This window comes from Aulostomus chinensis, chromosome 5 (genome assembly GCF_037954235.1).
Source record: "Aulostomus chinensis isolate RoL2024-O1b breed Wild chromosome 5, RoL_Achi_v1.0, whole genome shotgun sequence".
In the NCBI taxonomy this organism is placed as follows: domain Eukaryota; kingdom Metazoa; phylum Chordata; class Actinopteri; order Syngnathiformes; family Aulostomidae; genus Aulostomus; species Aulostomus chinensis.
This window is the reverse complement of record NC_141324.1, coordinates 27759974-27774757: the sequence shown is the minus strand read 5'-3', so window position 1 is coordinate 27774757 and position 14784 is coordinate 27759974. Positions and strand designations below refer to the sequence as shown.

The window sequence follows — 14784 nt, the reverse complement described above, 5'->3', positions numbered from 1 at the left end:
TTCTGCATAGTTTCAACAAAACTATTTACAAAGACAATAATAATTTAAGTTTTTTTTTTATTGACAAAAAATTGATACACAAACACCTTTTCTGCTTACACATCCACCATCTTGAAAAGTAATTTGAACTCTTGACCTTCCTATGAAGTCTAAACTTTAGAGAACTGTACTCTTAGTGTAGAATGTATCAGTGGCAGTCATGTCTTCCTTTTTATTTATAAAAAAATAAATAATTATAAAAATCTCTCCATCTAAAATAATTGCAAATAAAATATTGATATAAACAAAAGTGGACAAGGATTGAGATCCTCTGCAGCCGCCATCTTTACACCTTAAGCAGATGTCTTGTCTGCGCCAAATCAATCTGTGTAAAAGCGTTGATTAAAATATATTAATTCGTCTAATTAATTATTGAACAGTTTGAATGGACAGGTGCACCTGTCAGACAAGAGCAGTAACACTTCTGTAAAACGGTGTCTGTAGTCTTAAAAGGCCACGTTTCATCCTCACCTCATCCTCTGAGAAATCAACAGAAAAAATATCAAAATTAGCACAGCCTATTAGCATAAGTGGTTGTGACAGTTCACAATTTACCCTCGTAAATTTGTCATAATTGTGCGGCTAATTCATGTTAGCCGCTCGGCTAATGAGTACGACCTGAGGCGAATCATTTGTGGGCAAAACAAGTCCACTTACTTTACTTATTTTTTCAGGCTCCCAAGAAAACTCAAATCTTCCCCTTTGCAGGGCGGCTAATTCTGAGTTCATGTAATGTCAAAAGGAGATGGCATGGACATGTGATGCTATGAGGTCACAGCTGTAGCACTCTGCCTGACGCATGGTTACACTTCCAGGTTAGAGGACGCCAGGCGGGCCGGCAGCTACACAAACCTACTGGTGTCAGTTTAAGTGCACAAGAACCTGCAGAGCCTCCGACAGCTTCACGCTCAGATTACTGGCGACCAGCTGCCTACAACCAAACCGTGGGGCCGCGACATGTCACCGCGGAGTGAGTGAGGTCATGTGGCTACACTGATGTAACGATTTCTAACCTTGATGTTTCTGCAGTTTTTAAAGCTCAGTCTTTCATTTCTCCCGTGATGGCAACTCATTCTGCACACGAGCGCCGCCTGCTGCTAAACGCAGGAGGGACCAGAGTGTGGGAGTGGGCGTAGTGAATGTTCTGGACTTCGTCATCATGTTCCATTCCCCACCGCCGCCGCCACCCCAACAGTGGCGTTGACCTCCAGCAGCTCCACTATTATACATCTTTATGACTCCGCCCCCGACTAGAAGGAAACATTTTACTTCAGGGAAAATGGATCCACAAAGCCGTTGCATTTCGGCGTGTTTTCAGACGTTGGGGTGACACTTCTTCATGTGTAACTTGAGGCTGTATCCCACGATGAAGCTCCTGGAGCAGAGCGTGCAGGCGTACGGCCGCTCGCCAGAGTGAATGCTCAGGTGTGACTTCAGGTGAGCCGACTGGGTGAACGTCTTGCCACACTGGTTGCAGCTGAACGGCCTCTCGCCCGTGTGGATGCGCATGTGAACGTCCAGGTTCTGAGACGTGGCGAAGGTCTTGTTGCAGACAGAGCAAACGAAGCGCCTGCGTTTCCTCATGCCATACCAGCGGCGAGACGGACCCGATTGATCCCTGTAGACGCCGAAGTTCTTTTCATAGTCAAAGGCAGAGCTGCTGCTTTCAGCCTGCTGTCCGTCAGTGGGGGCGGAGCCAGAGACACTGATCAGCTTGAGGCCGAAGGCGTCACCGTCCATGTTTTCGATTTGTTGAAACTGAGCAAAAGTCATGTGACTTTTGCCGTCTTTGCTCCACGTCAGATTGAGGTCCAGTTCTGCTCCGCTGGTAGAGGACTGAGACTCCATCATGCTGTTGGCGAAGTACGGCGGTCGACTGGCACTCGACATGGCAGGAAGCAGCGAGCCGTCCTCGTGTACCAGCTGGACATCCGAGTCCATCAGAGACGCGTATGAACAAACCGAGTCGCCGCCGTCCATCTCCAGCTGAGTGGAGCAGCTGGGCTTGCTGCGCGGAGAGTCCAGAGTGTAGATGGACACGCCCCTCGCCATTCCCACCGGAACTGTTGGACTTTTCTGTGGCAGCTCGGAGGACAGCGACTTCTCTTCGTCCTCGTTCCCCGGCCAGTGTCGGTTCATGCTCTGGGTGAGGGGCGGTGGCGAGACGGCCTCCCTGGCGGCCGTCGCCCCTCCGTCGACCACTGTCATGTGACCTGAGAGGAGAGAAACATCAGCTTTTAAACCTGTGTTACCACGGTGACGGGCAATCACTCAGGGGCCGTCAACAAATTACTGTTTGAATGCCTTTGTAGTGAAAACTAGGATTGAAACATTTACTAAACCCTCTCATGCGGCTCCTGTGTGAGGCGTTTATGTACCAGTACCTGATAAAGTACATGAATATGGAAGACCAGGTCTTACTGGAGCAGAACAACAAGACACGCCCCTTTACGAACGCTTTTACAGCCTCCTTTATGTTGTAATCACAAAAACCACACAGGAAAATTTTTTCTTTCCTCTTTTGAGACACAATAGATGTGTTTGTCTGTTGTAGAGACGCGAGTGACGCAGGTCCTCGCTGGTCGACGCGTCTGAGGCGGTGATCAAGTCGGTCCGCTTCAAATAAAACAATCGATATTGATGAAAATGAATGGACTCCATTCTATTACTCGCGATGCACAATCAATAATCTGGACCGGATACGACACGGAAGCCCTTGAAAACACGACGATTACTCTTCATTCAGACATTTATAACGAGCAGCTGTAATGACTTGATTAAGGGGCGGGGCCACGGGATGTGTGGACGTCACAAAACCGCCCAGTTAATCTCTGCCTGCTGAAAGAAAGAAAGAAAAACAGAAAGAAAGACAGAAAGACCTGACTCATCTCGGTGGGGTGATGCATCCGCAGCGTTCTGACTCAGAACAAAGTCACATTTCTGACTTTTCTCTCCCTCCAGGCGCCAGCGCCGCGGACGCCTGGACGTCGACTGAATGCACCTGTGCTGAGTTAACCAGTCAAAGTCGGGCCTCTTCATTATTTGCCTGATCAGCCGGTGAAGCCCAATTTAGTAACATTTGAAATGTTAGTCAGAAACACGATGCCTTGTGTCAAACAGCAACTGATCGAGGGTCTCCAGGTAGATCCGGACCTGGTTCTGTTGTGACTGACACGTTTCTAGGCTATAGCTCGTTAGCAGCTGGCTACAGTAGCATCACGTGACACAGGCGACTGTTCTACACCGTCAGGTCCACGGTTGCTGTTCACTTCTGTTTAGAAAATCTCTGTTGCCGTGGCTGATTCAGAACTCATCTGGTTAATCTGACGCGACCTTCGTATCCAGAGGTCTGACCCGGCAGAGGTCTGACCCGGCAGAGGTCAGACCCCCCCTCCCTTTCAAAACCGACTGAGCGGAAGACGCCGCCTACATGACGCCTTCAGAGACTAAAGCCCTGATGTGTGCCAGTCGTCACTCACTCTCCTCGTAGGCGTCGTTGTCCGAGTCCTCGTCTTTGATCAGCACCACGTCTGGAAGCTGCAAGAGACCAAACACACACACACACACACACACACACACACACACACACACACGTCCTCCAGTGAACTCAGCCGTCACATCTTTGGAAATGAGAGGTTTTTAACAACTGATGACACAACACACACTCGCAGGTTCTAATTAAGAGAAGAGCTCGCCACTTCCAACTGTAGTCACGTGATCAACGAGGTCACAGAGAGACACTTCAACACGACCCACCGACCACCCTTCACCCCCAGACCCGCTGATCGCGATCCCACAAGCCCCCCGACTGACATCTTCCAGGTAATTAACAACGCGAACAAAAGTCTCCGTTGGAGGCGGCGACTCTGGCGAGAACCTCGCCACCGAGGTGAGACGAGAGAAGGAGATACGGCGTCACACGCAGGAGATCCAGAGCTACAATCAGATTTATCAAACTCATGATGGAATCCTCCAGATCCACCAGAACCTGCATGTCTCTGCCTCTCTGGGAGGAACAAATGTGATACAAACAAACAAAGGAGGTGACACGTGGAGCGTCCAGGTACGACGGCCACACGAGGAGCGTCCAGGTACGACGGCCACACAAGGAGCGTCCAGGTACGACGGCCACACGAGGAGCGTCCAGGTACAACGGCCACACAAGGAGCGTCCAAGTACGACGGCCACACGTGAAGCGTCCAGGTACGACGGCCACACGTGGAGCGTCCAGGTACGACAGCCACACGTGGAGCGTCCAGGTACGACGGCCACACGTGGAGCGTCCAGGTACGACGGCCACACGTGGAGCGTCCAGGTACGACGGTCACACAAGGAGCGTCCAGGTACAACGGCCACACAAGGAGCGTCCAGGTACGACGGCCACACACGGATCGTCCAGGTACGACGGCCACACAAGGAGCGTCCAAGTACGACGGCCACACGTGAAGCGTCCAGGTACGACGGCCACACGTGGAGCGTCCAGGTACGACGGCCACACAAGGAGCGTCCAAGTACGACGGCCACACGTGAAGCGTCCAGGTACGACGGCCACACGTGGAGCGTCCAGGTACGACGGCCACACAAGGAGCGTCCAAGTACGACGGCCACACGTGAAGCGTCCAGGTACGACGGCCACACGTGGAGCGTCCAGGTACGACGGCCACACAAGGAGCGTCCAAGTACGACGGCCACACGTGAAGCGTCCAGGTACGACGGCCACACGTGGAGCGTCCAGGTACGACGGCCACACGTGGAGCGTCCAGGTACGACGGCCACACGTGGAGCGTCCAGGTACGACGGCCACACGTGGAGCGTCCAGGTACGACGGCCACACGTGGAGCGTCCAGGTACGACGGCCACAAGTGGAGCGTCCAGGTAGGATGGCGACACGTTTGTCAAAAATCAACAGAAACACCTGAGATGATGAGGATGAAGCTGGGCCTGTCGATCACTCTGCACCTCTCTTACAGTCAGGCTTCTTTTTCCCTGCAGGTTTTTTGCTTGTAGTTTCTTCCTTCTGTCCTCTGGTTGCTCTACGAGTGGCTGGCACATCTCCTCGTGTAGCCGCCATGACATCATCCAAAACATCCCCAGATATGGCGATGATTGACAGGGCGTGGAACAGGAACAGACTAACACTAATTTGAGTCAAAGCTGTTTAGATCACCACTGACCATCCCAGCGTGATGATGTCACCCATGACAGCGCCCCAGATGATGTCACAGAGCATCGAGGCCCGACAACCATCACCCCTGACGTCAGCGATGTTGACAGCTGGCTACGTGTGGGACAGATGTCCCAGTATCCTGCTGGTCCAGCCCGTCCCGGGTTCTCCTGGACAGGAGGGAACGCGGGCCTAAGCTAACACAACTGAACTGGCTGCTGCAGACTTCTGGAGATTTGAGTTGAGAGATCAAAGGCTGACTTGGATGTCACTGATCAAAGGGAAGCTGGAGAGAGTGGCAGCCTTTGATCTCCCACTTCAAATCCTCAGAAATCTGACTTTAATCTCTGACTTAGATCTCAGAGGCGAGGAGCAGACAGACAGATGGACTTCATTCATTATAAATGATCTGAGACCCGCGGAGGCCTGGCGCTGCAACAACAGGCCCACTGGAGCACCAGTATCACCAGTATCACCAGTAATTCCAGCGCACTGTGGTTCTTTTTCTCCCTCTCATTTTCCTGGGAGTCCAACTTTTCTCCCTGTTACCGCAGCTGTTATCATGATCTAATTCACAGGCTTTCTGTAGTAAGAACTGCCGGTATGCTGCTAAATACTTGATCTGAGGAACCCTAAGCCATCTAATTATGATTTTACAGCGCCGCTCAACCGAATTACACCGATGTGACATCATTAATCTGCTCGTGCTGCTTTAAAAAACAAACAAAACCCCCCGCAAAAAAACGTTTAATTACGTTTCCGTGAATTTGTTTTCTCAATTTGATTCCCGGAATTATTTTCCTCCGTCTTATTGCGGCTCTTTCTCCCTCAGACGAGATGTACTCATAAAGTTGGACTGGTGCTAACGTGTGAGGAGCGGACCGGAGCCTAGCGGCGGGGCTCCGGCTGACACCGGCCCGGGAGTGTGCTACCTCCTCCACGGCAGCTCCGTTGTCTCTGCCCGCGGCGGCGGCCCCGGCTTCTGCTCCTCCGTCGTCCCGCTGCTGCTGCTGCGGTGTTTCCTCGTCCCGCTGGTCCTCCGACGCGGCGACCAGCTCCGCTCCGTTTCCGTCGTTGCTGCCCCGGATCACGATGGACTCGATGAGCTGCAGCCGCTTCTTCAGGGTCTGGTTCTCCTTGTGGCTCCGGGTGATCTCCATCTGCAGCGCCGCGATGCCCTCGTCCACCAGCACGCAGATCTCCGCTACCGCCGCCTTGGTCAGCGCGGCCATGATCCCGGACAGCTGGTCGTGGAGGGCTTTGCCCGTTAACACCGACATCTCGCGGCTCGAGAGCGGACCGGACTGAAACTCGATCTGACAACAACACGGACGCCCAGCAGCCTCGAGCACACGGAGACACGGAACGGCGGAGCCTCAGCAGCTTTCCGGTGCGGTTTAGGTCGAAGTCCTCCTGCCCTTCCGAATACAAAGACTGGCTACTTCCGGCCGACTCGCAATTCCGGGATGCGTCACTGTTTTCAAAATAAAAGCGTGCTCGAGAAAGACAACTTTCACACTAATGGCTGGAAAAAAACTTCTTATGCTGCTTTTACTCTCCCTGACAACTGTATAATATACTAATATAACAACTGGGAACCTGCAATAAATTCAGACTTACTGCTGTACTGTTGATCCAAGGAAGCTCCTCTGAATTGTGGCAGGTTAGAGGTTTTTTTTTCTCCTGGATGATGGTCAGCAGCTACAGTTGTTCACCCTCTCTCTCTCTCTCTCTCTCTCACACACACACCGTTGTCAAACTTCCACAGTATCAACTTTCATCAGATCCACATTTCTGAGTCTATCCCAGCAGCATTCAGGCACGAGATGGGGTTCACCCTGGACGAGTCACCAGTCCATTGCAGGGCTATCAGAAGGAATTAGGGGTTCAGTATCTTGCTCAAGGATACTTGGACACTGTCACAGAGGGAAGTGGGGCTCGATCCAGCGACCCTTCGGTTGCTAGATGGCCCCTCTGCCTCTGAGCCACACACATTCCTGTTTGAATTTCTTTTTAAGTGAAATATACAAACGTACGATGCAGTAAAACTCACACTACCTCATGTACGATTGGTTCAGACCCAACACGGAGGTGCAGACCAGGGGCCCATTCAGATCTGCTCTCAACCCAGTGACAGTGGTGACAAACTGCAAGACATCCAGGACACCAGTTGTACGCTTTTAATTCCAGATATACACCAACCAATGAAGGTTCACATGCTTCCGTCAGGCTTGGCTCACTACAACTCCCAGTCTGAAGTTCTGAAGGAAACCTGCAATGCCACGTTCCTCTTGAGATTAGAACTGATCCATGGGTCATCGTCCCATGTTTCTGCCTCAGGTCAGAATGATTAGTGATGTCATGCCTGCTTTCCACATCAAAAAAAAACCCATTAAATTCAATTTCTCCAATGCTTCCCTCCAGAAACCGCCATGGCCTCTGCTGAGGTAGCTAAGCTCCTCCTTCCATTTGTTTTAGCTCCAGTATTTGCTTCAAATACAGGCTGGAAAAAACAGCGAGCAGGCTACAAGTAAGCTAACAGGCTAATGCTATCTCTGAAATGTTCCTTACGTCATATTTAGCTTCTCACCCCAAAATACTCATTCACCTGGGGCCGGCACACCCCTGGGGGCAGAAACGAGGCCTCGGCCCCAACAGAATTGAATTTTCTTGTTCCACTCCGATTTCTTTTAAAAGTTCTTCAGCTTAAAAACATTTGTGTAACTCAGTTCAGTAACAGTAGTTTGACAGTCCACAGCTTATCTCATCCGCTGAGTTGTACAGTACAATCAGTGTTTAATCAATATTATTTTGGCGGGACGCCCCAGGACATAAAAGTATCCTTCTTCCTGTTGATTTAAACCGGAGCGGTGCCCGGCTCAGTGGGATGGTGTTTCTGTTGATGGATCCTCAGGTTTTGTTTCCCGGCAAATCTCTTGCCGCAGTGCTCACAGGCAAAGGGCCGCTCTCCCGTGTGGACGCTCTGATGCGTCTTCAGGTGACCCGACTGTGTGAAGCGTTTCCCGCACTGAGCGCAGCTGTACGGGCGCTCACCTGTGTGGACACGCACGTGCGTTTCCAAGCTCCGTGATGATGTGAAGCACTTGCCACAGTAGCTGCAGACGAAGCGTCTGTCCCGGCAGTAGCGGTTCAGGTCCAGAGGCTCCAGCCGGGACGTACCAAGGCCCAACGCCAACGGGAAGCCCACTGTGTTCAAGTCTTTGTCCAGCGGCACGGGTCGGTGCTCTGGTGATAGGTACTGGCGCTGAGAGACAGGCATCATGCTTGGCAGGCCCTGATTTGTCCATGAGGCACAGATATCCAGCTCTGCATCGTAGGAGGCGGAGCTAATCAGAGGGATACCATGTTTCAGTTCGCAGGCGGACGCGGGGCTTCCTGAACCGAGGAGAAACAGTTTCCTGGTGGCTGGTGAGGATTCACCGTCTGACTCTGATGCCAAATCAAACACGACATCTGACGAAGCATCTGCAGCGCCCCCTACAGGATCTGGAGACCCCGCAGTGCTGTGGGACTCTTGGGGCTCCATGTGCTCCGGCGGTCCATCGGCGTCGTGTTTCCACCGTCTGGTGTTAGCCGACGAGGGGACACATATCCTCCCAGAAGGCCCTTCGTCACTGTCACCAGCCGGTGACGGCGGCGCCACCGTTCCTTCAGTCAAACACAGAAACATCCGAGAGTTTCCATTTAGACGACGAAGACACAAATGTTACAGAGGTGACAACATCAACGCTGCGTGTTGAACACAGGACGAGGAGGTCCTGGCAACATCGGCGGGATGGAAACGCTTTGAATCGATGCAATCCTGCCTGAACCGCCATATTGTTAATGACAAATTCTGTCAAACAAAGAAGCAGCAAAGACACAAATCGTCATTTATCAACAAACTGTCACTCATACAACAACCTGACCAACCGACCCATGGTGGCTACACGTTGGTTTTCAGTTGTTTGCGAGGGGAAAAGTGGAAACAGCATTTACGGCATGCAGTGATCTAACCGAGGACCGTGACTGGGCGAAGTCACGCCATGCTGGATGATCACAACAACAAAAGTTGAACCTGATTCAACCTTCAAGCAGATGACACTGTTGGTTCCCTCGTATTAAGTCATGATCTTCAGAACTGAGACGAAGCAGGCAGCGGGTTAAACAACCTACAGAGTCAATGTACAGTAGAAGAGCTGAGGCAGGCTAGACTAGCACCAGACTAGCGCCAGATTAGTACCAGTTAGGGGCCAGACAACACCAAGTGAGTGCCGGACTAGCACCAGGTTAAAGCCAGGTTAGCACCGGACTAGCGCTAGATTAGCACCAGTTTAGGGCCAGACTACATCAAATTAGCACCAAACTAGTGCCAGATTAGCACCAGTTAGGGGCCAGACTAACACCAGGCAGGTGTGAATTAAAAAACATCCAATTGAGATGAGAGATTAAGGAAAATCTGCAGAGTGATAACTTCTCAAAGGAAGGCAGGTGCAGCAGGTGTAACCATCAGAGGGCAGAGTCCCGTCTCACCGTGGTCGTTGAGATGCAGCTCATCTTTGGCCATCAGCGTCTCACCGGGCATTTCCTCCTTCACCAGAACAACATCTTCTTCATTTGGCTCGTCCGCACACGAGACTTCCTGAAGGCAGAGAACATCCACACGGTTCTGTGACATCACCAACGTGTTCATCAGCACAGTTCAGAGCCGAGCGTCACGCCTCTCGCTTAGTTTCAGCTGGACTGATAAACTGGTACCTTCTGGGTTTGGGGTTTTGAGTCATCTAATTATCATTTAAAATGAGGCCAAATATTGTTATTGTTGACATCTGCTGTAGCCTGATGGCAGGAAGTGGTAACTTTTGAACACTCAGTGGCGCGTTGACCAGATGTTGGGCTGCCATCAATGCTGGTCTGTGCCCACGAACACACAGCAGGTGAGAGCTGCTGTCCTCTCAGCACAGGTGGACCAGGACGTGGCCTCTCACCTCGAGGGTCGATGTCTCGGACGTTGCCTCACACTCAGGTGCTCTCCTCTTAAGACTTGACACTTTTGGTTGCCCAGCAACAACTCCTGAGGAGGCGTGGTCTGAAAACAATATACAAAACCAGACTTTTACAAAAATGGGAACCGAGGAAGGTTGAAAGAACTGGGTAACCGGGGAGGGTTAAGTTAAACGGGGTAACCGGGGAGGGTTAAGTGAACCAGGGAAAGTTGGGGGAACCGGGGAGGGTTGAGGCAACCAGGGTAACCAGGAAGGGTTGAGGGAATCAGGGAGGGTTGAGTTATACGGGGGTAACTGGGGAGGGTTGAACTGGGGACATCCACTGAGCCACACTGACGTCACCACTGACTTAACGGGCCTCACAGGAGTTCCTGAGTCCCTGTAGCGGAAAGCAGGTGACGGGAACTACACGCAGGAACTCAGGATCTCCGTGGAGAACTACAGTTCTGAAGTGATTTTTGAACTCACTGATCAAATCACTCGGTTCAGAACACGAAACTCTTTGTCAGACCAGAACATCCGTCCTCTCTGGGTTGACAATAAAGTTCCATTGGTTCTGATTTGGTGATTAAATCCGAAGCCCTTTGGGACCAATGACGTCACCGCCGAGATGCGAAGAGACGTTAAAACGAGTAACGGACTTCGGTGCGGACCGGTTCGCTCCAACAGACCACGCAGGTGACTTGTGGCTAAGAGGCCCGGAGCTCACCGACACCCAGGTCCTCCAGCACGGCCAGGCTGCCGCCGTGTCCCCGGGCGATGATGGTCTCGATGAGCTCCAGCTTCCGCCGCAGCGCCTCGCTCTCCGCGTGGCTGCGGCGGATCTCCAGCTGTAGGACGGCGTAGCTGTCGCCCACCAGCTCGCAGATCTCCGCCACCGCCGCCTTGGCCAGCGCCTCCATGATGGACGTCAGCTGGGAGTGAAACGCCTTGTAACTCGTCATCGTGATGAAACGGCCGCCGAGACACAGATTCGGTCCCCGTCAACCGACCACGGCGACTCAGCGGCGTCCGGTTAACGAGCCGTCTGATCTACCCGGGAGGCTGCCAACGAACGTTGTTTGTTGTTACTCGGTTGTCCCCTCGTGAAGTTGTCGTTCGGTCACTTCCGCAATGCGTCTTTCAAAATAAAAGTTGAGCGGATGCTGCGCCTTGTGTCGGACACGCGAGAGCTGCGCCTCTCCAACCGCTGGTTTGCTGACATGCTTATGAAGGAAAATGAATCAAGTTTCCTTTAAGGCAGGTGTTTTTATGACTTTATACTAATTTCTTGCTAATTTTCAGTTATTGGTGACAAAGAGGGGCGACACGGTGGTGCAGTGGTCAGCACTGTGGCCTCTCAGCAAGAAGGTTCTGGATTCCAGCCCCGGCTGGAGCACAGGATCTTTCTATGTGGAGTCTCCATGTTCTCCCTGTTCCTGCGTGGGTTCTCTCTGGTACTCCAGCTTCCTCCACAGTCCAAAGACATCAAGAGGGGACCAGGTTAATCCAGACTCTAAATTGACCGTTGGTGTGGCTGGGAGAGCCAATGGTTGTCTGTCTCTATGTGTTGGCCTGCCATGGACTGGTGACCCGTCCAGGGTGAACCCGGCCTCTCGCCTGGTCTCCTGCCCCGTGGCCCTTAACAGGAAAGGCAGTAGAAAATGGATGGAAATGGGGATGGATGATTAAAAAAATGGATATCTCTACGTGGCTAATGTTAGCATAGTTTGATAATATGTTCATATTTTACCATACAGTTAAAGTTTAAAAAAAAAAACTAAATAAGAAAGGAAAAATAGGTCCAAAAATACAAACTAAAAAGATTTGATCACATATGATCAATACACTGAGGTTCACTCTTGGTATTTATTCATTTATTCCACATATTCATTAGATCTGGTCAGTTTTCCCTCCACAATTCCAAACCTCATTAATGATGAAAATCACAGTTCTTGCATTTCTTTCATTGTGGCTCCATTTCAGATCATCAGGTTCCAAGATGTTGATTCGATTTTTCAGGAATATTTTTGGAGAATGTGCGGGATGTTTGCACATGCGCAATATGTGCTCCCCGTCGCTTCACGCTGCTTCACTTCCTGCTTCGGCTCGGACTGTTTACATCAGGTGAGGAAGCTGCTCGGTTCGCCGGAGCGCCTCGATCTGGTTCCCTGCCTCGGGCCGGTTCTCTCCCATCGAGCGGTTGACGGTTCAAGATGTCGCCGGCGGCCGCCTTCCACACGCAGCTCGCCTCCATCATGGAGGTTCTGGCGAACACGGCGGTGGCGGAGATCTGTGAGCTGGTGGACAGCGGCTACTCAGTGCTGCAGCTGGAGATCTCGCGGAGCCGCAAAGAGAACGAGGTTCTGCGGAGAAAGCTGCGGCTCATGGAGCTGCGAGCCGCCCGTGCGAGCGCCCTCCGGGTCGTCTCGTCCGCGGGCTCCGCCGCGCTGCTCCTGTCCGGCGGCCGCGCTCGAGCCCCGCCGCCCGGTCATCGCCCTGGCAACGAGGCTCGGAGGTTCCGGACACCTGAAGGTAACAACGTGTGCCCCCGCCCCAAGAACCCGCTCAATCTGTGTTTACGTGAACATGCACGAAGGTGTGGACGCAGAGGGACACGGAGAACTGAGTGTGACAACTGTGAATCATCCCTAGACTTTCACGTCATAGCTCCTCCCCCTGACTGCTCCTCCCATCCTGTACAGGTGAGGTGGTGCCCTCCAGCGTGGCACCCCAGAAGACGGGACCCTGCTCGGGCACTGAGCCACCCTCCAACTCTGGTGGAGACAGCAGCCAGGAGACGGTGAGTCGACCAGGACCCGATGTCCCGTGTACGCGCCCTCTTTTGGGCCATCGTTACCACGTTACTCTTATTGCAGATCGCCACTGCCGAGCCGGACGTGTTGACCACGCCGGTCATCAAAGTGGAGGATGCTGACGAGTCCTGGTCCACGTCTGAGCGAGACAGTAAGTCCACCATCTCTCAAACATCAGCAGTGACATCACAAACGCAGAGACGTCTCATGCCCTGCTGTCAAACTGTTTCACTGCTTTGTTCTTTGCTGCAGAATTTTGTCAAGTAATTGAAGGACAGCTCACAGAGGCACAAGCTCCGCATCTGACCATCAAACAGGAAGTGGAGGAGGACGGCAGCACTTCTCAGTCGTGGACGAGCAGTGACGTCAGCTCCACATCAGCCACTAACAGGAGGTCTGAGAGTGGCGCCACGGTTGGTTATGAGTGTTTGATGTACGAGCCGCAGCTTCAGCGCAGCGAGGACCCCGGCTGTTCGTACGCGTTGACTACCAACGCTGCGACGTCACCGGACTCTGGCGGCAGCTTCCCATTTGTAGGCAGCAAGGCAAGTGCTTTCCAGGACAGCCAGCAGAGGGCGTTGCTGCCCGCAGATGAGCCCGTGAGGAAAGACACCCCAGAGCGCCACAGCTCTTTCATCAGGAGAGGAGGGTGGAGACCTCAGGACAGGGTGGCCAGAGCAGGCAGCCACGAGGACGCCAAGGGAAAGTCGTTTGTCTGTAACTGCTGTGGTAAAACGTTGGCCTGCTTAAAGAACCTGAAGACCCACATGAGGGTCCACACGGGCGAGAAGCCCTTCGTCTGCGCCCTCTGCGGCAAACGCTTCTCTGACTCCAGCAACCTGAAGCGCCACCAGAGTGTTCACACTGGCGAGAAACGTTACGGCTGCGTTCACTGCGGCAAGCGCTTCGCCCAGTCAGGTTCCCTGAAGGTGCACATGACGGTCCACACAGACTGCAAGCAGTTCAGGTGTTCCTACTGCGGCAAGACCTTCATCTCCGGCAGCCACCTGCGGCGCCACGTCACTGTTCACGCAGGGGAGAAACGCTTCGGGACAACATTTCAGTGATGGCGGCAGCATGGGCAGGGGTCAAGGGTCAAACTCAGCAGAAAACAGCAATGAGAATATTGTTGGTTTCCCTCCAGACGTGTAAACAAGCCGAACATCATCAAACCTCCAAGAAGGCGGCAACTCGTAGGTGCCACTCCAGACCAGCAGGGGGCACTGCTCCTCAGAGCGCTGCTAAGAAAGCCCTCGTGACTTCATAATTCACCAAAGTCTGGAAATGTCTTGTGATTAAACCTCCGTCGTCACATACACACGTCTTTTAAACGGTAGATATTTCAGTGTGTTTTGACCCTGAGAGGAGACAGTCTTTTTTTTGGGGGGGGGGGGGGGGAGTGCTGCTCTACTGGGTTGGTCACCAGTAGGAGGTGCTGCTGTGCCAATGGGGAAACCTTTGAAGGAGTCGATGTGGCGTCGAAGCTTCACTTCCATCCAGAGTGTGTTTGTATTTCCCCCAGGAACTCTGCATGTGTTTGTAACGACTGTGTTTCAATGTAAATGAAGAGAAGCAGAACAAATGTCGTGTTTACATTTTGTGATACTGTCACTTCCTCTTTTCTATGACATCACATCATTTTTGGAATAAAAGCAGCTCAAAATTCTGAAGATGTCCGTCGTGTTTTAACAGCAAAGCGTCGTCTGACAGGACGTCAGCTGACCTGGAATGTACCAACAGACGTTTCCAGGCCTGGAGAAGTTTAGAAAATAAATCTGGA

General features: G+C 52.3%; 2 protein-coding genes across 2 annotated transcripts; one reads left to right on the top strand and one right to left on the bottom strand.

Moving 5' to 3' along the window:
* Positions 1-29: 29 nt before the first annotated feature.
* Positions 30-12827, bottom strand: LOC147262025 (uncharacterized). The gene is made up of 8 exons (XM_086205092.1): positions 10919-12827; positions 10192-10292; positions 9737-9845; positions 8067-8872; positions 7262-7350; positions 6136-6580; positions 3519-3576; positions 30-2252 (listed from the first exon to the last, which is right to left on the bottom strand). The coding sequence occupies exons 1-8, from the start codon at positions 11151-11153 to the stop codon at positions 1354-1356; spliced, it is 2742 nt and encodes a 913-aa protein (XP_086061218.1). The 5' UTR covers positions 11154-12827; the 3' UTR covers positions 30-1353.
* LOC147262024 (uncharacterized) lies at positions 11058-14655 on the top strand. The gene is made up of 5 exons (XM_086204391.1): positions 11058-11448; positions 12211-12723; positions 12894-12991; positions 13068-13155; positions 13257-14655. The coding sequence occupies exons 2-5, from the start codon at positions 12405-12407 to the stop codon at positions 14069-14071; spliced, it is 1320 nt and encodes a 439-aa protein (XP_086060517.1). The 5' UTR covers positions 11058-11448; positions 12211-12404; the 3' UTR covers positions 14072-14655.
* The last annotated feature ends 129 nt before the right edge of the window (positions 14656-14784 follow it).